The 21,439-nt window shown below is 35.7% G+C and overlaps 1 protein-coding gene across 1 annotated transcript in view; it reads right to left on the reverse strand.

The window, feature by feature from the left end:
- abcf3 (ATP-binding cassette, sub-family F (GCN20), member 3) overlaps window positions 1-20,473 on the reverse strand; it is a 24,865-nt gene extending 4,392 nt beyond the window's left edge. The window contains exons 1-17 of the mRNA XM_048163020.1: window positions 20,314-20,473; window positions 12,335-12,476; window positions 9,688-9,764; window positions 8,800-8,855; window positions 8,543-8,640; window positions 8,204-8,326; window positions 6,633-6,899; window positions 6,169-6,249; window positions 5,924-5,983; window positions 5,719-5,775; window positions 5,470-5,492; window positions 5,328-5,383; window positions 4,970-5,170; window positions 4,031-4,107; window positions 3,904-3,948; window positions 3,679-3,811; window positions 1-7 (exon numbers count right to left, since the gene is read on the reverse strand). The exon at window positions 1-7 is cut by the window's left edge and continues 82 nt beyond it. Of these exons, the coding sequence (XP_048018977.1) occupies window positions 1-7; window positions 3,679-3,811; window positions 3,904-3,948; window positions 4,031-4,107; window positions 4,970-5,170; window positions 5,328-5,383; window positions 5,470-5,492; window positions 5,719-5,775; window positions 5,924-5,983; window positions 6,169-6,249; window positions 6,633-6,899; window positions 8,204-8,326; window positions 8,543-8,640; window positions 8,800-8,855; window positions 9,688-9,764; window positions 12,335-12,476; window positions 20,314-20,389 (1,579 nt within the window). The 5' untranslated portion in view covers window positions 20,390-20,473. The remainder of the gene's footprint in view (window positions 8-3,678; window positions 3,812-3,903; window positions 3,949-4,030; window positions 4,108-4,969; window positions 5,171-5,327; window positions 5,384-5,469; window positions 5,493-5,718; window positions 5,776-5,923; window positions 5,984-6,168; window positions 6,250-6,632; window positions 6,900-8,203; window positions 8,327-8,542; window positions 8,641-8,799; window positions 8,856-9,687; window positions 9,765-12,334; window positions 12,477-20,313) is intronic.
- Window positions 20,474-21,439: the final 966 nt, after the last annotated feature.

Here is a 21,439-nt window from a genome sequence, read left to right on the forward strand (position 1 = left end):
CACCCACCTACAAAGTCAATGAATGAATAAATATGCGCGCTCTGTTAACTGAAAAGTAAAAAAGTAAAAAGAAAGGGTCATGAAACCCCAAAAACACACTTTTTGAGATGTGAACAGACATGTACAGGCTGCACATCACTGAGAACAATAAAAGCACTCATACATTTATCCAACAAGTGAAAAATAAATGGTTATTTTGGGATTTTTCTGAACTTTTTCATTCTTCCGCGTTGAAAAACAAACTCAAAACAATGTCACGGAATCTGACGTAGAAGCATGCCTCCGGAGTGTGCGATTGGCTGCTGGGGCTGGAGAGCACGATTCTACGTCATCCGGTTCTGAGTGCTTCTCTGCATTTATTCATGAGAATTAAATCTTTCAACCCAATCAATGCGCTGTACTACGCATGAGATTGCATTACAGCAGAGAATTCAAACAACACGTAACAACATGCGGAGCGCGCACGAGAGAGGTTTCTGAAGACAATGATGTAGACCAGTAATTCAAAAAGAACAATGGACAAAAAAGTAACTATGCCTTTAGTCTTTCTGTTAAACTGACGCGTGTCGTTTGTTTGTTGCAGAGTAGTACTTGTAAATGGAATGCAGAGACTGTAGTGCTCATAAATGCAACGAAAATATTATTAGACCTTTTAAATGTTATTCCGCGTTTCTCCCTCTTTCCTGGGAGTTTGTTTTAGGTTTACATATTTAATTTTGTTTTTTTTTGTTATGTTTTTTTTCTCTGTGGTCCTACTTTAATATTCATGTGTCTGTATGAGTGTGTTGTAGGTCTTTGTATTATTGGTTGTTTTCTCCCCGTTTCCCACCCTCTACTCTTCCACTTTCCACTGCTTTACACGGCCATTTCTAGAGACTTTTTCAACTCAGAGGTGTGAACAACCAGGCTAAAAACAGGAGGGGGTTTCATGACACTTTAGCATGAAACATGGCGGCGACAGATATCTATTGCATAACTAACCAAAAAAAAACTGCATAACTAACCAAAAAAAAAAATGGCAGAGACAGACAAATATTGCATAATTCAAAGAAATAAAAAGAAAACCCATTAAAATGGCGGCGAAAGACAAATTATGCATAATTCAAACTATTATATATTTCAACTAATAGTTAACTAATAGTTTCAAATAATTGTAATGAATATGTTCTCTCTGTTTACTGATAGGAGTTACTAAAACTAACCAAAGCAAAACAAAAACAAACAAAACACACACACACACACACAAAAAAATCCTTTAAAGGTGCCATCGAACGTTTTTTTACAAGATGTAATATAAGTCTAAGGTGTCCCCTGAATGTGTCTGTGAAGTTTCAACTCAAAATACTCCATAGATTTTTTTAAATACATTTTTTTAACTGCCTATTTTGGGGCATAATTAGAAATGCACCGATTCAGGCTGCGGCTCCTTTAATTCCTCACGCTCCCCGGAGCTCGCGCTTGCCTTAAACAGCTTAAAAAAAGTTCACACAGCTAATATAACCCTCAAAATGGATCTTTACAAGATGTTCGTCATGCATGCTGCATGCATACATCAGATCATGCGAGTATAGTATTTATTTGGATGTTTACATTTGATTCTGAACGAGTTTGATAGTATGCTCTGTGGCTAAAGCTAACATTACACACTGTTGGAGAGATTTATAAAGAATGAAGTTGTTTATGAATTATACAGACTGCAAGTGTTTAAAAATAAAAATAGTAGGGATGTCCAGATCCGATCACGTGATCGGAAATCGGGCCCGATCATGTGGTTTCAGACTCGATTGGAATCGGACGTTACCTCCCGATCAGGACTCGGATATATATGTATATATATTCTCATTATTTTTAACACATCTATAGTGATGCGGTGGCACAGAGTTAGGCCTGTTTCACACTGCAAGCGTAAGCGGCGCGTGAGTAGCGCATATTTTTTTCAGCGTGCATGTCAACCAACGGATGCATTCACACAGGCAGCAGGAGCAGCTCGTAAATCGTCAGGCAGGAGCGTCGCGTAAGCAGCAGTGCCGCGATCGTCTCGGCACCGAGTCTATCCCTGTGTCTCAATCAGCTCCCTAGCTCCCTAGGTCGTGAATCAGTATATAATGAAAGTGAATGTGGCTGATACCCTGATCAGTGCCCTGACTACTGAACTAGGGAGCTGATTGAAACACACGCTGCGCTGCTGACGCGTAATTAAAGTGAAAGCACACTTTTGATGGACAAAATAAATATAATTTCACACAAAAAGTGTTCAAAATGCACACAATACGCATGTCTAATGTGTTTTAACAAGAATTTGAGTATGACAGAAAAGAAAATTAAGAATCAAAAATAATAATAGAAGATTTACCCATTTAAACTTGTTTTTTATTATTCAGTTTGGGTTAAAGTATGGTGTATTATAAAAAACTAAAGTAAACTAGCCAGAAAATATGATATATATAAACATTATTTTAGTTATTACACAGGCCTTTTTTATATTTACTGTTGCACTAAAGTGAAGTGAAGTGAACAATTTATGTTATTTATTACTTGATTGTTCAAGCTACCTCACAGAAGTGCTCTGTTTGTAATTAAATAAAAAATAAGGAACGTCCTGGATCTGTTTTTTTCGCTCTTCTTTATTCTTTTTTTGATGTATTATAGAAGTATCGGATCGGGACTCGGTATCGGCAGATACTCAAAATCAAATGACTCGGACTCGGACTCGAGGGCAAAAAAACCTGATCGGGACATCCCTAAAAAATAGCGACGGCTCTTGACTCCGTGAATACAGTAATAAACGATGGTAACTAACCACATTTAACAGTACATTAGCAACATGCTAACGAAACATTTAGAAAGACAATTTACAAATATCACTAAAAATATCATGTAATCATGGATCATGTCAGTTATTATTGCTCCATCTGCCATTTTTCGCTATTGTTCTTGCTTGCTTACCTAGTCTGATGATTCAGCTGTGCACAGATCCAGACGTTAATACTGGCTGCCCTTGTCTAATGCCTTGAACATGGGCTGGCATATGCAAATATTGGGGCGTACATATTAATGAGCCAGACTGTTACGTAAAAGTGGGTGTTATGTTGAGATTCGCCTGTTCCTCAGAGGTCTTTTAAACAAATGAGATTTATATAAGGAGGAGGAAACAATGGTGTTTGAGACTCACTGTATGTCATTTCCATGTACTAAACTCTTGTTATTCAACTATGCCAAGGTAAATTCAATTTTCTATTCGATGGTACCTTTAAATGAGGCATGGTGGCAACAGACAAATATTGCATAATTCGAACTATTACATATATTTAAACTACATAGTATGGCGGGTTTAAGCCATGCATAAGATATCAAATGGATATTTCGTATTCAAACCTGTTTTCGTATTCAAAACAATAATGTCTGTGTTTCAGCAATGGTTTTGTGTTCACAATCAACTTGCCAAATCTCTTAAGAGACATTAACCAGGGACATTTTCTTGGGCAAAAAAACCCAGATAAATGTATATTTATAATTATCTAGGTTTTAATGCTGTTCTGAATCAATGTCTATCATAATAGACATTAAAAAAAAATACTAAGCAATGCTAATAATCGCTTCAGAAAAGACCAGCAAGCTCTGGAAATATTTCAAGCAGAACATTCACACAGTGTCAGATCTTCTATTGCAAGCACATACGATGCAAATACGGGATTCTAGATCAGCCGAGACGCTGAGGCCGCTGAAGAGCCGCTGGTCAGCCGAGTAGCCGAACTCCACCTCATCCAGCTGCAAGATTGGGGGAGACAGCTTCTCAAAGTTATCTGGAAAACTGTTGGGAGATCAGAACAAAACACTTGTTCACTTCCGACAGGCGGCAATCTGCTTCACAAACACACAGGAAGAAGACGGAGTGAAACTGACCGTAAGATGACTTCAGACTCCTTCACTAGGGGCTTGAGTTCAGGCCTGTGACACACAGACAGATGGTGAGGAGGCAGCGAGTGAGTTTGATCAGTGAATAAACGTGAGCTGCTCATGTCACACTTACAGTTTCTCCAGCAGCTTGAGTTTGCTCTGCACTTGAGCGGCTCTGTTGGCGTTATATCTGAAGCGGTCAATGAACACCTGACACAAGCACAACATTAACAGAAGTTTCATCTGGCAGCTTTGTCAATGGATAATAAACATGTCAATACATTGTCAATTTTTAGTGAATTGAGAAAATATATTGTGTAATATTTTGTGAATATTTATGACATATGCAGACATGAACAATGCGTTCAGAAAATATTCCTATTTTTTTCTTTTACATTTTGTTGTTGCAGCCATAATTCATATAGAAAGTTTATAATCTTTAAGATATTTTTGAAATAAGTCTCTTCTGCTCACCAAGGCTGCATTTACTTGATCAAAAATACAGTAAAAACAGAAATATTGTGCAGTATTTTTACAATTTAACTGATTTCTATTATAATCTAATGTAAAATGTAATTTATCACAGTAATGCTGATTTGAAATGCTGATTTGGTGCTCAAAAAACTTTTATTTGTTATTATTATCAATGTTTGAAACAGTTTTTGCTGCTTAATATTTTTGAGGAAACCATGATACTCTTTTTTTCAGGATACTTTGATGAAAAGCAAGTTTAAAAAAAAAAAAAAAACAGCATTTATTAGAAACAGAAATCTTTTGTAATATTTTCTTTCTTTCTTTGAGACTTTTGAATGGTAGTGTGTCATGGTTTGCACAAAAATATTAGGCAGAAAAAACATTTCCAACATTGATAAATCACTAAAACAAAGAACCAAATCAGCATATTAGAATGGTTTCTCATAGAATGATTTCCGCATGAACTAAGACTTTTAAAGACCTGGGTGACACATTTGCGATTTCACACATATGCAAGATCTCTGTCCACCTACTGTCTAGATAAGGAACATGTTCTGCAGCAGTTATGCAGAGAAGCTGGGTTGACCTGCTTTGATACCTGTATATGTTCTCTGTACTGTAACTGAGCTTCATATTCTCTTTGCTGGTTCTTCAGTCGGTCTTCTTTGGTCTTGATGAAGTTCTCATAATCGCCGCGGTAACTCTCCAGCCGCTGGGAGTGCAGGTGTATGATGTCTGTTACCACGGCATTCAAGAAGTTACGATCGTGAGACACCACAAGGATGGTGGACTGCCATGTCTAGAGTAAAAGAAAGGTACAATTACTTCAAAAACTTTTTTATCAGAGTTTGGCAATTAAAACGTTAGTCCATTAGTTTTCATTTAGAACTGTTAAAAGATAACTAATAAAACAAATAAAGCAAACTATTGAACTGTGTGTCTTAGAAGACACTTACTTGTAAATAGTTTTCCAGCCACAAAATGGCTCTTACGTCCAACATGTTTGTGGGCTCTGTATAGAAGTGATGAATAAAATATATGTATCAATATTTAACAAAGAACATAATATATTGACCATACTCAGTACATTTTACTCACCATCAAGTAACAAAAGATCAGGCCTGAAAACAGCATCAGAAAAAAAAAAAAAAATCATTATCATCACAAAGTACTTTAAATTAGACAACCAAGCAACCTTTTAAAATACACAAACATATTAATTTCATAAAATTATGATATAATAGTATAATATATTTTTTTTTGCAATATAGACTGCACCAACATTTCTAAAATTACATTATTTCAAAGTTATAATACGTATTTGTTAATTACGAATAATAAACTCACCGTGCAAACAGGGCTCTTGCTAAAGCTAACCTCATCCTCCAGCCTCCAGAGAACTCCCTACAGGAAACACACACATCAAGAACCACTGCAGAACACATTCACTTATAAAGGCTTTTATTTACAGAAAAGATGAGGAAGACAGAACATTTCTAAGAGAGAAACAATAGTTTAGCAAGTAACCATCATTGCATGGCAACATACTCACTTGGTTGCTTGCTGTTGCATCTTGGATGAAAAGCCTAAACCAGCAAGGATAACTGATGCTCTGAAAGAGTGGGGAGGGAAAATAAAAGCATCACATGACCTTTTCAACAGACTGTTTGACCATGCTTACATGTCTTAAATAACAATATGAATGCCTGATCAAAAAAATACATGAAACTTATGTGTAAATTGATCTCACACCTGTTCCAATTTATTTGATAAACACGCAAATCATTTTCTACTCACCTGGCAGGCGCTTTATCAGCTTCAATTTCTTCCAGTTTAGCATAAATTTCAGAAAGACGGACACTTTCTAGCCCATCTGCACTGAAAGATTGAAGGAAAGACACAGAAACAGGAGTTTTAGCTAAAAGTACAAATATTTTAAACATTAAATTATTTAAATGATGAATATAGTGACAGAAATATTATTGGGAAAATTCCATGCTGTTTTGTAAGCCCCATTACAATATGCATTTGAAAATGGTCAGGTGATATACTTTACAAATCTTTTATGCTGTGTTTGAATACCAAAAAGTGCACCTGTTAACTGAGCAATATGTTAAAAAAAAAAAAAAAACTGCTTCCAAACTGAGGTTACAGAATAAACGAGGACAAAAACAGCACAGTGTCCTCCACACCACACTATATGATACAAACATACAACATATTTAAATTGGTCAGTGTATAATGGGCTGTAGTTGACGTACGTTCCATTGGCGATATGTGCGTTGAGTGAACGCTCTTCCTTCAGCAGCTCCTCTCGAACGGTGTCACTCTCTAGAACACTCTGCAGAGCCACGGTGTCGTCTCCGGCCACTTCCTGCTCCACGTGCAGAATGGAAATGTGCAAAGGGACGCGTAGGCTCCGACTCGCCAACATCTTCAACAGAGTGGTCTTACCGAGCCCGTTACGCCCAATAAGACCATAGCGCCTGCCGCTGGCCAGAGACAGTTCAGCGCCCTGCAGCAGACATCTGCGCTCGGGAACAAAATAACTTATGGTTTAAAAACACAAGAAATGCATTTCTATTAAAACAATTGTTAAAGCAATAAAACAAGAGGCCATGTAGACATTTTTCAAAGTGTGAGATATATATATATATATATATATATATATATATATATAAGATTTTTAATGTTTTTAAAATAAGTTTTGTCTGCTCACCAAGGCTTAATTTATTTAATTAAAAATACTGTAAAAACAGTAATATTGTGAAAAATTATTACAATTTAAAATAACTGTTTTCTATTTGAATATATTTTATAAAGTAATTTATTCTCGTGTTGGCAAAGCTGAATTTTCAGCATCATTACTCCAGTCTTCAGTGTCACATGATCCTTCAGAAATCATTCTAATATGATGATTAGTTCCTCAAGAAATATTTGTTATTATCATCAATGTTGAAAACAGTTGTGTACTTTTTTTTTTTTTTCAGGATTCCTTGATGAATAGAAAGTTCAAAAGAACAGCATTTATCTAAAATACAAAGCTTTTGTAACATTTTACACTACCGTTCAAAAGTTTGGGGTCAGTAAGAATTTTTATTTTTATTTTTTTGAAAAGAAATTAAAGAAATGAATACTTTTATTCAGCAAGGATGCATTAAATCAATCAAAAGTGGCAGTAAAGACATTTATAATGTTACAAAAGATTAGATTTCAAATAAACACTGTTCTTTTGAACTTTCTATTCATCAAAGAATCCTGAAAAAAAATATTGTACACAAAATTTTGTACAATTGTAAACAATAAATGTTTCTTGAGCAGCAAATTGACATATTAGAATGATTTCTGAAGGATCATGTGACACTGAAGACTGGATTAACGATGCTGAAAATTCAGCTTTGCCAACACAAGAATAAATTACATTTTAAAATATTTTCAAATAGAAAACAGTCATTTTAAATCGTAATAATATTTCACAATATTACTGTTTTTACTGTATTTTTAATTAAGTAAATGCACCCTTGGTGAGCAGACGAAACTTCTTTTAAAAACATTAAAAATCTTACCGATCCCAAACTTTTGAGCGGTAGTCTATATAATGTAAATAATCAATATAGTCCCAATATATATTGTGCAGCAGTAGTTAGTCTGATCAATTCTTCACTAAATTAACTAAATCACTTAAGTTATCCTTACTGTCTCAAAATAAAGAATGCTTTGTGTACTTACGGTTAAAATGACAATTCACAAAGATTTCAAACTTTTTATAAGAATGATATTTTATAATTGAATATTTTTGGTCAGTGATTCTGTTAATCAAGTGATTTCTCACCGTTCACCAAAAGACACATCAAAATTCTCAATACGGATGTCATAACTCCGATTCTTCCCAGACGAGTCGACACGATTTTCTTTCTTATTGCTCGCCTGACTGGCCGAGGCCTCCTCCAAAACCCTGCAAAAACACATTCATAAACAGAGCAATAGTCATTCACTGACCTCAATGAAAGGGTTTTTATCATTAGTGGACTGCAGCACTTTTTTGCATGAAGTTCATTTGAACATTATAGTATGTAATATGAAAATCTCATGTCCATTTTAAAATTGGGAGAAAAACAGCTAACAGTCATAAAAAGAAACTGGTTAATTCCAGCGGTGAAGCAGAACTCACAGTACAGATGATGTTTTCTGTGAGTCTTTCTCATTTCTGCGCTCATGTTTGGCTTTCAGTTTGGCCTCAGCTTTCTCTAGTTTCTTGGCATCCACAGTCTAACATAAACAGAAGAGATTCATGAAGTTTTTTTACCAGTAAAGTAAAGCATCACATGGTTGATGGTGCTGGACATAGACCTATTCAAAACATCATAACATCATAAAATCTTTTTACTCAAGTTTGAAAGCTTGTATAGGCAGATGAGATAAACTTACTGTACTCGGATTCCTCTTCATCATCCAGATACCATGAACATCATTAGCGGATGATGCTGAAAGAGCAGAAACATTTCAGACACTCTTTTGACATTAAACTGGACCTATTTGTAATGGTGCTGTTTGAGCATGCAAAGTTACAAAGCACAAAGTCACTCCAAAAGGAGTTAATCTCTATATCAGTGAGTGAGTTTTTGTTCCGGGAACGAAGTCTCAATATTCCTCATTTAAATAACTCCCGCCCAAGGCATGAGCAAAAATAAAGGGCTGGGGCCTGGTTGAGTGTTAAAACTCGGGGTTATGATGAGGGTCGGGGCAATTTTTCCCCAAACACGCTCAAAGCGCTTGACCAATCTCAACACACGAGACCAGCCGACCAATCATAGAAACAAGAACTAAACAGAGTGTTACTGACAGACTGGGAAGAGAGGAGCTACAAGTGTTAAATATGGGGGGAAATAATGTGTTTTTTGAAGATTCAAGCATGAAAACCTATTCTAGTAGAGCCCCAAAACAAAATCAAGAGATTGTAAAAGGGCATAATATGGCCTCTTTATGAGTTTACTGTATTAAAAAAAACTTTAACATCAAAATAGGTGTTTCCTATGCAAAGAAGATCACCAGCCATTTACATTAAAGTCTTAAAAATGCAGCAGCCTTTCATTCTCATGGTTAAAGAAATGGTTGTGTATTACAATTATGACTGTTTTTTAGAACAAAAAAATAAATAAATACATTGAGGAAATAATACAATAATATTAAAAAAAGTATTACCCTTAATGCCAAAACTGGAATCCATCACCTGTATGATTTATGTCATCTAGTTGTTGTCTATCACCACTGAGAGTGTAAAAAATGAAGTACAAAAAGTTGAAAAAAATCTCTCACCTGTGTCAGCAGACACTTGCGATAACTGCACTGGAGCCTCTAGCAGCATCTGCTGCTGACCAGAGTCACACTTAGTCCTGACAAGAACAAACAAAATTATGGATTTTCTGTGGTTTTATCATCTGTCAATAGAGGTTTAGTAAAAGCTTTTATATTTAAGGGTGGCCACTGTCACAGCAAAGGCATAAGAACAGAAAAACAGGCACATGTATGTCATCCAACAAGTGATTTAATACTGACTAAATGAATTTGTCATGCATCCGTTTCATTTTTAAATGGAAAATTTTTACTTTGCTGAAGTCTTACAGATTGATGGCTCTTTTTTTTCTTAAAAACATGACAGCAGCAGATGTTAGAGAGAAGTTAGAGAGTTTCCCTTTCAGAACTCTGAAATTTCAAAGTAATAATAACTTTATACAACATTTAGTTCTGGTCCTTGAATCTGATTGGCTGAGAGCCTTTTCCAGCCATGCAATATTCTACTAATATCACACTAAAAATGTTTCAATTTGTATCACTCTGCTTGTTTCAGCCAGATCTATACTGGCAGCATTTCTCACAGCAAGCGTCAGCGGAGGTTCAAACCCACAATAATTTTAAAAATAATACTGTTATTGTGTCATGGAATGTAGTTTTATGAGTTTTTAGGCAAGAATGTTATTGCAAACTACAATCTATCGTTGGTCTTATTAATCCATTACTTGTTCTGGAGCAAATCAATTTGGATAAGGAAAAAGTTAAGTTTCATAACTATTTTTTATTTAATTGAATTCTGTACTAACTAGAGTGCTGCTTTTGTACTTTTGATTGAATTGTTTGCTTGTGTTTATTTCTTATTGTAGAAACTTCTTATACTATTATAATGGCTATTACTGTTCATTTAAATATTTTTTAGCAAATAATATTTTATTTTTATATAAATATTATGCTGTATTTAGTATTGAGAAAAGGCCTATAAGTGATTGTGATTTCGACATCACTTCCCAGTTGTTAATCTATGTTTAGCTCCTCTCTGGTGTTTTTTTTTTTTTTTTTTTTTTTTTTTTAATAGAAAACTAATGATCAGTGAACACTGGATAACTTTCCTGAAGTAAATGCAACATTACGTGACAATGTTCACAAGCTGTGTTACTGATGTCTTTCCATGGTTGAAACACTTCTTGAGCAATTACATGAGGCATTTTGGTAAGTTGTACTCTATCTTTCAACATAACTTTTGATGTTCATGCATGTTTTTTCATGCTATAACTTGTATTAATTAAAGAGGAAGAGGTGCTACAGCGATCTGTCATGTCACATTTAAAGGGCACCTATTATGCAAAATTCATTTTTACATGGTGTTTGGACATAAATGTGTGTCGGCAGTGTGTGTACACAATCCACCCACTCCTCTTTTTCCATAAATCATAAGCATTGTCTCAGAACAAGCCGTTTACAGATTCTGGGCAAAGTGACGTGACTTTGCACAGGCCCCACCCACGACTGCTGACGGACTCTGCCGAATTAGCATAGACCTCGCCCTGAGCGAGTTGTACGTTGTCCACCTTTTTCTCCTGGCCGAAGCAGCTGTAGCAACAACAATTATCTCTTGTAAGCAACTCAGGCGTGTTGTTGTTGGATGTAAGAGTGAACATAACAGTCTTCATGTACTCCTGACATAAGAGCCGGTGAAGACGCAGTGGATTTGTTTTGTTTTTGAAGAGAATGAACCCCCACATACCTAAATTCGTTTAAGTCTGCATGAATCATTTTACACCAGACTGCTTTGTGAACGAGGGTCAATACAAAGGGACAATAGAAAACAGGTTTTGCTAAAAAGTTATTACTCAAGAATGGATCAGTACCAACTGTTCGTGATCCAACTTACAGTCTCCAGAGCGATACTGGATACGGCACTAATGAAAGGGAGAGCATGCACTTTATTACATTTCATCTGAGTTGTTTTACGGATAAAATAAAGTTTACCAGTTTATTAAGAACCCCAGAAATGGCATAAGGTCTGTATATATTTGTTTACTGTTCGTGGTAACGAGTGTTTTTTTGTAATTCGCTGTGTATGTTGAGGATAATGCAAGCGAGAGAGAGAGTTTATGGATAATATTATAATGTGCACTTCTTATACTGTGTTTTATTCAGATTTTTCTGGAGTGAAAAAGGACGCTTTTGTGTGATGTACAATAAACATAAAACTCATCAATAAAATCATTCGGACGGGGTCTGCTACAACAGGCTTGTACTAATAGGGGATAAAAGTAAGAAGACAACAGAATTTATAACCGTAATAATAGGGGTGTGGCGAGATCTCGTGTCACGAGATTTCTCGTCAAGGCGAAAAGTAGTCTCGTGATATTGCCATGACAGAGTGGTTAGGATGATTAGGAAAGAATATGCCACCGCTACATTTACATTACGCCTCCACTGTCATTTTGCTTTGTATTTAAAAACATTTAATTCAGTTGGATGAATTGGACAAATACAGAAAGCACATGCAAATAACACCATCAGAAGACAATTCATTATTAATGAGTTCCCCCTCTAATTTCTATGGAAATTATTTAATAGATAGTACAAAATGTTTTTATTTTAGAAAGAATATGAACATCAACAGATATTTCGATTGATGCTTGATCAGATCATTGGCACTTACAGCTGGAGTGTGTTGAACATCTGGAAGCAGATTTGTCGAATGTCGTCTTCATTCTTGTCACCGACCTCTTGCAGAACGCCGCCGATGGCCTCAAACACTTCCTCCGCATCCTCGAAATCTGAGCCGCCACTGTCCAACACGCCTGCACCATAAAACACACGTCACACAGTCAGAATATGCATGTGATCAACATCTCCAATTGACCTGTGTCGCAGTATTGTTCAGGATTTGTGAGGATATTTCACAAAGACAGGGTTCGACAGGCTTGTGCAAACTGTAAAATGTATTTAGGAGCATGTGTGTGAATAAAGCAAATTTCTTAAAATTTAAATGTCATAAAAAGTCTGCCATACATTAAATGGTAAAACACGTCTTAATTATCATTTTAAGACGTCTTATATTTTGGGGATGAAAACATAAATCGTGGTTTTATTAAAGGTGCCCTAGATTATGTTTTTAAAAGATGTAATATAAGTCTAAAGTATCCCCTGAATGTGTCTGTGAAGTTTCAGATCAAAATACCCCATAGATTTTTTTTTATTAATTTTTTTAACTGCCTATTTTGGGGCATCATTATAAACGCGCCGATTTTATGCTGCGGCCCCTTTAAATCCCGTGGTCCACACCCACAGAGCTCGCGCTTGCCTTGAACAGTGCCTTAAAGTTTACACAGCTAATATAACCCTCAAAATGGATCTTTACAAAGTGTTTGTCATGCATGCGGCATGCATGCGGCGGATTATGTGAGTATTGTATACTGTTATATTGTTTACTTCTGATTTTGAATGAGTTTGATAGTGCTCTGTGGCTAACAGCTAATGCTACTCTGTTGGAAAGATTTATAAAGAATGAAGTTGTTTATGCATTATACAGACTGCAAGTGTTTAAAAATGAAAATAGCGACGGCTCTCTTGTCTCCGTGAATACAGTAATAACCGATGGTAACTTTAACCACATTTAACAGTACATTAGCAACATGCTAACAAAATATTTAGAAAGACAGTTTACAAATATCACTAAAAATATCATGTTATCATGGATCATGTCAGTTATTATTGCTCCATCTGCCATTTTTCGCTATTGTTATTGCTTGCTTACCTAGTCTGATGATTTGGGTTGTGCACATCCAGACGTTAATACTGGCTGCCCTTGTCTAATGCCTTTTATAATGTTGGAAACGTGGGCTGGCATATGCAAATATTGGGGCGTACACCCCGACTGTTACGTAACAGTCGGTGTTATGTTGAGATTCGCCTGTTCTTCGGAGGTCTTTTAAACAAATGAGTTTTATATAAAAAGGAGGAAACAATGGAGTTTGAGACTCACTGTATGTCATTTCCATGTACTGAACTCTTGTTATTTAACAATGCCAAGATAAATTCAATTTTTCATTCGAGGGCACCTTTAAACTTTAAAAGACTATGATTTCATTCATCAAAAAAAAAAAAGAAGAGCGCTGCACGTTTCAATGTCTCAAGGCGCTTTAGATTCTCAATTAATGAACAGCGCACATTTATGCCAAGCAATTGTTAGTGAACTCAAGTTGATGAATTATGACAATGTCTACTATGGCCTTTATATAATATGTTTTAGGCGGTTGTAAGAATGCATATTTTATCTCTCTAATCTGAAGAATCAGCCCGCAATAGTATAGACATACATTTCAAAATAAGAGTCCCAATGTATTTCAGGCTTGCTTATAATTAAAAGTCACACACTAAGTTAGTCTATGTAATTAAAATGAATTTCAATAAATAGAAATATTGTTAAAAATCACATATTAATTGTTGTTTGTCACATGTAGTAGACCATTTTTATGTCGTGGGTAATAGGTGGATTTTCCATGCGTCGACCACCGCAAGTATATTTCAAACCTGTGGGAAGCACTGAGATCCCTAATATATCTGCTCATAGTCGTCTGCTTTCAATCGCTTCCATGTGTATCTGTGTAAGCACTCGGTGAAGAGCACCAAAGGTATCTATTTCAACATCGGTACTTTTGAGAACCCTAGTTTAAACCGCTGACAATATTACTGAGGCATCATTCAGAATCGCTTAGAAATATTGCAAAAAGCAAAGAGGCCTGCTACAGAGGGAGAATTTCTCAAAAATACAATTATGGAGTATGCAGAATCGCAGAATCGTTTTCGGATTTTAAGAACAAGGACGACATCACCAGGCAAATTTCAAAGCTTCCCTTTTCAAAGGTGTTAAAAGATATTGAAGGTTTAGAGTACTTCAGTTTAGCGCTGGATGAATCTAATGACAGCACAGATGTCAAGGAGATAGCAGTGAGGGTATGTCTTCTTAAAGGGGAAACATTTGTCAAGGAAATGTTGACCTTGCTCCCATTAAAGGGCCAAACCAGTGGAGAGGACATTCACTCTGCACTGATAGGCAAAAAACAAACTTGAAAAAACTAATTTCTGTCTCTACTGATGGTGCCCCATAAATGATTGGAATATGTGTGTATAATATATATATATATATATATATATATATATATATATATATATATATATATATATATATATATATATATATATATATACTTATTACACAAAAATTATATATATATATATATATATATATAATTTTTTTGAAATAAGTTTCTTGTGTCTCAGAACACGCAGACGAAATGCAATCAAAGCGTTATCTTGCTTTCAAAAGCAGATGCCTGCTGTTTGGGAATGTAGTCAGGCATAAGACAGTTCTGGAAGGTAATTATACCGAAGTACTTTGAGATATTTCAGAACAACCAAAAGATCAGTCCCTGGGTTAGTCCAGTTATGCCATCCCATCGTGCAAAGTCACATGATTTTTTTTTTTTTTTTTTTTTTTTTTTTTATGCGCAGAGGAATTTATTCTGTAAAGGCAAATTTATTCAACTCAAACAAGTGCTTTAGTTTTTGGCCCAGAACACACCAAGCCGACGCCGACGAACTAGTGGCGATGAAAGCAAACTGCGGGGTTGGGGTCCAAAGTTGCCCTGACACACCAAACCGACGCTCGACACCAGACGGCCAAGTAGCACATCCGTTCTGTGCCTGCGTAAGAAGAAATGCCTTTCCGTACCAGCAGGTGGCAGTAGCTGAACAGCCAATCAGAATGATCAGATGGCCCGACGAGCTCCGACGCCAATTCAACATGTCGAATCGGCCGGAAAAAAGCAGATGAGGACCAACTTAAGCTGACGGTGTGGAACACACTGAGAAAACTTAGTCGACCGACCGTCGGCTTGGTGTGTTCCGGGCTTTTAATGTGCATTTTTAGAATTTATGTGCATCTGGGCGTTTCCATAAAGCAGTTTTTTATGCAATATCCCAAAATGCGCATAAAAAAGGTGGATGGAAACATAGCTACTGTGACACGAACAGTCAATTTTATTCTTGCAAATGCTCTGAAACATAGACAGTACCATTCCTTGGTTGAGTTTTAAAGTGCATATCCTGACATGGTAATGCATACAGAGTTCAGATGGCTTAGTCGCGGAAATGTCCTTGATCGCTTCATGGGATTACTTCCAGTTGTGCTAGTTACAGTAATAATATTACTTTTTCCAGTAACTAGTAGTGTAACTAATTACTAATAATATTTCAGTAATTAATATTACAGTTACCAGCTATAAAACAACTCATTACTTAGTTACTTTTGATTAGGGTTGCACGATATATCGCATGAGATTGTCACGCACATTTCGTCAGTAAAGCCGGTTCCCTGATTACCGCTAAATCGCCATCACCTGCTTTCAAATGGAGCAGCATTTAATAGACAGAGCCGTAGATCACTGACAAGCCACGCAATATCGCGTTCATTATCGAAGGCGATTCATCTGCGACATGAATGCGATATTGCGTGGCTTGTCAGTGAACTACGGCTCTGTCTATTAAATGCCGCTCCATTTGAAAGCAGGTGATGGCGATTTAGCGGTAATCAGGGAACCGGCTTTACTAACGAAATGTGCGTGACAATCGCATGCGATATATCGTGCAGCCCTACTTTTGATGCCTCAACCCCTACTGATTTGAACAATCCAATAATTCCTAGATTTATTTTCATAGTTTTTATGACTAACACAGGCACATGAAGTCACCAGTGCAGCAGGCAAGCTTGGAATATGTAAAAGCTTACATTCAGCGGATGGAAATATTGCCATTACATTGATTTTGTCAGGAGAAAAGATGATCTGAACACTGTTGTGTAAGTTGTGGCATGAAGTTGTGGCATTGCTTTACTCTGGCATTACATGTCTTGACCACCCACATCCCTCGGATCATTATATAAATTTTATTACTAGAATTAAAAATCTTTTTGGAAAACAAAACATTTTCTTACGAACGTATGTGATTTCTTTTGATAAAATACATCATGAAATGTAATCGTATATGGGTAACAGAGAAATTCTAGATTTGCAGACGTTAAATCCCTCAAACCAGTACTGGCATTCACAGAGAATCCATTTGCTTGTGACATACAGGCTATGTCTGTCGCAGTAACGTGAGAACACTTCAGTGTGGAAAGGGCAGCATTTGAGGAGAAACTCATAGAGCTGCATCACAACAACATCCTTAAAGAAAGATGTAAGGAAGAGAGCATCGACATATTTTGGACCAAGTGTGTTCTGAAAGACACATGCCCTGCATTAATCAAGTGTGCTGAAAAAATCCTTACTTGCTTTGGATCTACATATGTGTGTGAAAGTGCTTTCTCTGTAATGGGAATAATAAAGTGACAGACTAACTAACAGACATTTGACAGACTGTCTTAGGCCTGGTATTAAGATGCGTTTTGGGAAGTGTGCTAGCCAGACGGGATTTAAACTTTGTCGGCTGCAGCCCCAAGTTTGGTTTGAAGACAAAAAACATACCAAGCACAATGTTCTCTCACAATACCGGATTTCTAACATGCACTCACAGCATTCGATGTGGTCTTGCAGCTATCAGAGCAGAAATGAAAACTGATGCTCTCCTTGTGTTTTTAAGTTGTCTCTGGGCAAGTTCATACAGTTGAGCTCAAAAGTTTACATACCCCTTGCAGAATATGCAAAAATGTTAAAGGTGCCCTAGAATTGAAATTTGAATTTACCTCAGCATAGTTAAATAATTAGAGTTCTGTACATGGAAATTACATACATTGAGTGTCAAACACCATTGTTTCCTCCTTCTTATGTAAATCTGATTTGTGCAAAAGACCTCTGAAGAACAGGCGAATCTCAACATAACACAGACTGTGACGCAACAGCCGGGATCATTAATATGTTAATGCATCATGTTTTCTTCTGGAGCATCAGTGAATGTTTGAACCTTTTCTAATAGTTGTGTTTGAGTCCCTCAATTGTCCTCAGTGTGAAAAGATGGATCTCAAAATCATACAGTCACTGCTGGAAAGGGTTCAAATATGCAGAAGATGCTGGAAAACCAAAGAATCTGCAGGACCTGGAGGATTTTTCTGAAGAACAGAGCTCAGTTTAACTGCTCAGGACAAACAAGGGACTCAAGAACAACCATCACAAAACAAAAAGAGAGTCATAGATCATCCAGGTAACCACACACAGTATTAAGAATCAAGGGTATTTAAACTTTTGAACTGGGTCATTTTTATAAATTCAGCTTTTTTTTTTTTTTTTTAATCTTGTGGACTTTATGTAAACATCTGTTATGTGAAATACTTTATTCAGGACAGTACTAAATAAAAAATAACATGCAATTTTCATGATCCTTCTTATTTTGGTCAAATGATTAACATTTTTGCATATTCTGCAAGGGGTATGTAAACTTTTGAGCTCAACTGTATGTAAAATGCACAGGCTTATTTTGTCCATTAGACCGAAAGATCTGAAAAAACCCATACATTTACTTGCCCATAGACCTTCCCCTCGAAGAAATCAGGACAGAAGTGGTTGAAAGTGGATTAAAATACAAGGTGTATATGGGTATTTGTCTCCCTCGTCCACTTGTGATCCGACCTATCAACTTTTTTTTTTTTTTTTCCATGTTCAGTATCACTTTAAATAGGACAAGACCTAGCAAGACTTATATGGGTAATCAGTAAAACTGCAAATATTGTCTTAAATAAAGTCTTACGATGCAAGTTGTAATTTGTGGCCCATTTTATGTGGTTTAAATGTGGCCCCTTGACCTCTGAACTTGAGTACCCCTGCAATAAGGTTTCACTTGTGAACATTAGTTAACATGAACAAACCAACAATACTTCTACAACATTTACAAATCTTGGTTAATTTTAAATCTCAGCATTCACCAACACATTTTTAAGATTCAAAGTTTTATCTGTTAACATTAGTTTATGCACTGTGAACTAAATTAGTAACACTAACATTAATAAATGGAAGAATATTTCACTCATTGTTAGATGTTGGTTAATGCATTAAAGGATTAGTTCACTTTTGAATGAAAATTTCCTGATTATTTACTCACCCCCATGTCATCCAAGATGTTAATGTCTTTCTTTCACTTGCAAGGCGATCATTTGTGTTTATAAAGCATATTCGTTTTTTTTGTTGTTTTTTTTAAATGACTGATCGTTTCGCTAGATAAGACCCTTATTCCTCGTCTGGTATTGTTTAAAGCCCTTTGAAGCAGCACTGAAACTGTCATTTTGACCTTCAACCGTTTGGTGTCCATTGAAGTCCACTATAAGGTGAATAATCCTGGAATGTTTTCATCAAAAACCTTAATTTCTTTTCGACTGAAGAAAGAAGGACATAGACATCTTGGATGACATGGGGGTGAGTAAATTATCAGGAAAATTTTATTTGAAAGTGAATGGACTAATCCTTTATAAAAAGGATTATCTATATAAAAAGATGGGATTAAGTAATATAATGCTTATTAATATGTATTAAGTAGGGATGCACGATATATATAACGGGCGATATACTAAAGCCGATAAAAAATTGATTATTTTCTTCAGCTGAGACACTTCAGACATGAATTGTTTGTAATGATGGTTTTGAATGGCTTGAAATATGATTGGAGTAATTTTGAAAAGGAAAATGAAGTCTATCATATAGGCTACATTATTATTTATAATTTAAATGAATATTAATAATTTAAATCTACAGTTGTCGCTGCATATATATCAGTTTGGGGAAAATATATATTAACAAATGAAGGCATAATAAAGACAGAATAAAAATGTGCTCATTCATTCATTCATTCATTGTAAAGCCATTCATAAATTCTGATGAATGACGCCTGGGACACTAACATGATTCGTGAACCATGATAATATTTTTGTTAAAGATCATATCATTTGAGTGATTCTCTATTATAGACTTGATAAACTGCGTCATGTATGTGACATGACGCAGTTTATCAAGTCTATAAATCAATCTGCAGTCTGTGAATATTTCACTGTAACGTTAGTTTGCTTAGTTGTCAGTATTTATAACTGATTTCAGGTCATGACAGCAAGAAACTAATGTCCGATTCTATTTCCTTACTTTTGTCGATGTTTCTTCAGCTTCAGCTTTCTGAATGACATAGGCTAAATAACCCATCATATATATCTCAAAATAACTCATGTGTCACGTAATCTACTATATAACTGTTAAGTTGCCGTATTGTTCAAGAAAATCATCTGTCAGGCACAAACTATTATATTATATTTATTATATTATATTATGTAAATAAGGAGACAGTAAATCATCTGTCTGGAAACATGACACCGGTGTCACTGTCAAACTTCAATGCAGCTACTTTATTTCACAAATATGAAATTATACTGCATTTAGGCTTTGATCAAATTGATAACTTATGTGTCAATGAAATTATTTAAACGGTAATGTCAGTAACTCATCAGATTTATCTGATGCTGTCTGTTAGCATGACCAACACATCATCAGCATGCAGCACTATTTTATGTAATGAATGAACTTCTTTCATTAACACTTGACTTGACACTAACAGCGCATATAAGGTATTACATATGTATAATAATGTCATATATTTGTACAATACCAGTGATATAATCGAAGAGTTCAGAGTCGATCTGTGGAAACTCGTTCTTCAGTATCTCCACATACGCCGCCATCATACACACACCGGGCCGGACAAGAGGCGCATGCGCACAGGCGCATCAATAACACGTGGACGAACGCTGCAAGAATAACTCCTGAAGTGCGTGTTCCTCCAGGGAGCGCTCTGCGGCTCAAGAAGAGTTGTTACATTCAAATCTCACGACATTTTACATGTGCGCTAGATCGTCTAAATGTACTAAATCCAAAATTGGAGACTGACATACAAATGGGATGTAATAATTCTCTATAAACGATTAAATAAAAACGCCCTTTATATTTATCAGAGTGCGCTGATTGGTGCATCGTGACCAGCGCTGAAAAAAGTAACAGGTACACGTGACAACGCTGTGCATGTACGCAGAATAATTAAATAATAATAATAACGCCGAGAAACTTTAATGGCTATTGAACAGAAAACACAAAGTGAGAATATTAAATAGGAGAATTATTATTCACATATACGTCATAGATAATAATAATAGACAACGCGTCCGCGTAACATTTATTTTTGCAATTATATTCATACAATAGTAAACAGCAGCTACTCTTAGCAGTTGCTTATATGGTTCAAACTCACTTATTTTTCATTTATTGTATTTTCAGACCGTTCATCCCCTCCCAAGATTTGTAACTGCCGAAACACTAGAAATCTATCGAAAGGCTACAGAAATACGTTACACTTACTTTATATTTATTATAAATTAGTCAGTAACTGGACCCTTAGCCATTAATAATAACTGATATGAACGGGACAACCTCTGATCTAGGGATTTTTATATTTTGATCAGATGTCAAACACGTTTTAAACTTTAAATCTGACTTTTATAAACTAAAATCCTTTTGATTTGGGCAACTATATCACTGATAAAGGTTTGGGAGTGAGGTGTGTTTTAGTAGTGACAATTTTAGGTATTTTTAGCATAACTGAGCACATGCCTTACAAACACATCTTTGAACAATTGTACATAAAATATATTTATTTAATCACATAAAAAAAAAAAAAAAAAAAAAAACGTATTCGGTAGTGACATTTACTTAAAAATGATGGGATCTAGCTATGATGGACA

The sequence above is a fragment of the Megalobrama amblycephala genome, linkage group LG17 (genome assembly GCF_018812025.1).
Source record: "Megalobrama amblycephala isolate DHTTF-2021 linkage group LG17, ASM1881202v1, whole genome shotgun sequence".
NCBI lineage: Eukaryota > Metazoa > Chordata > Actinopteri > Cypriniformes > Xenocyprididae > Megalobrama > Megalobrama amblycephala.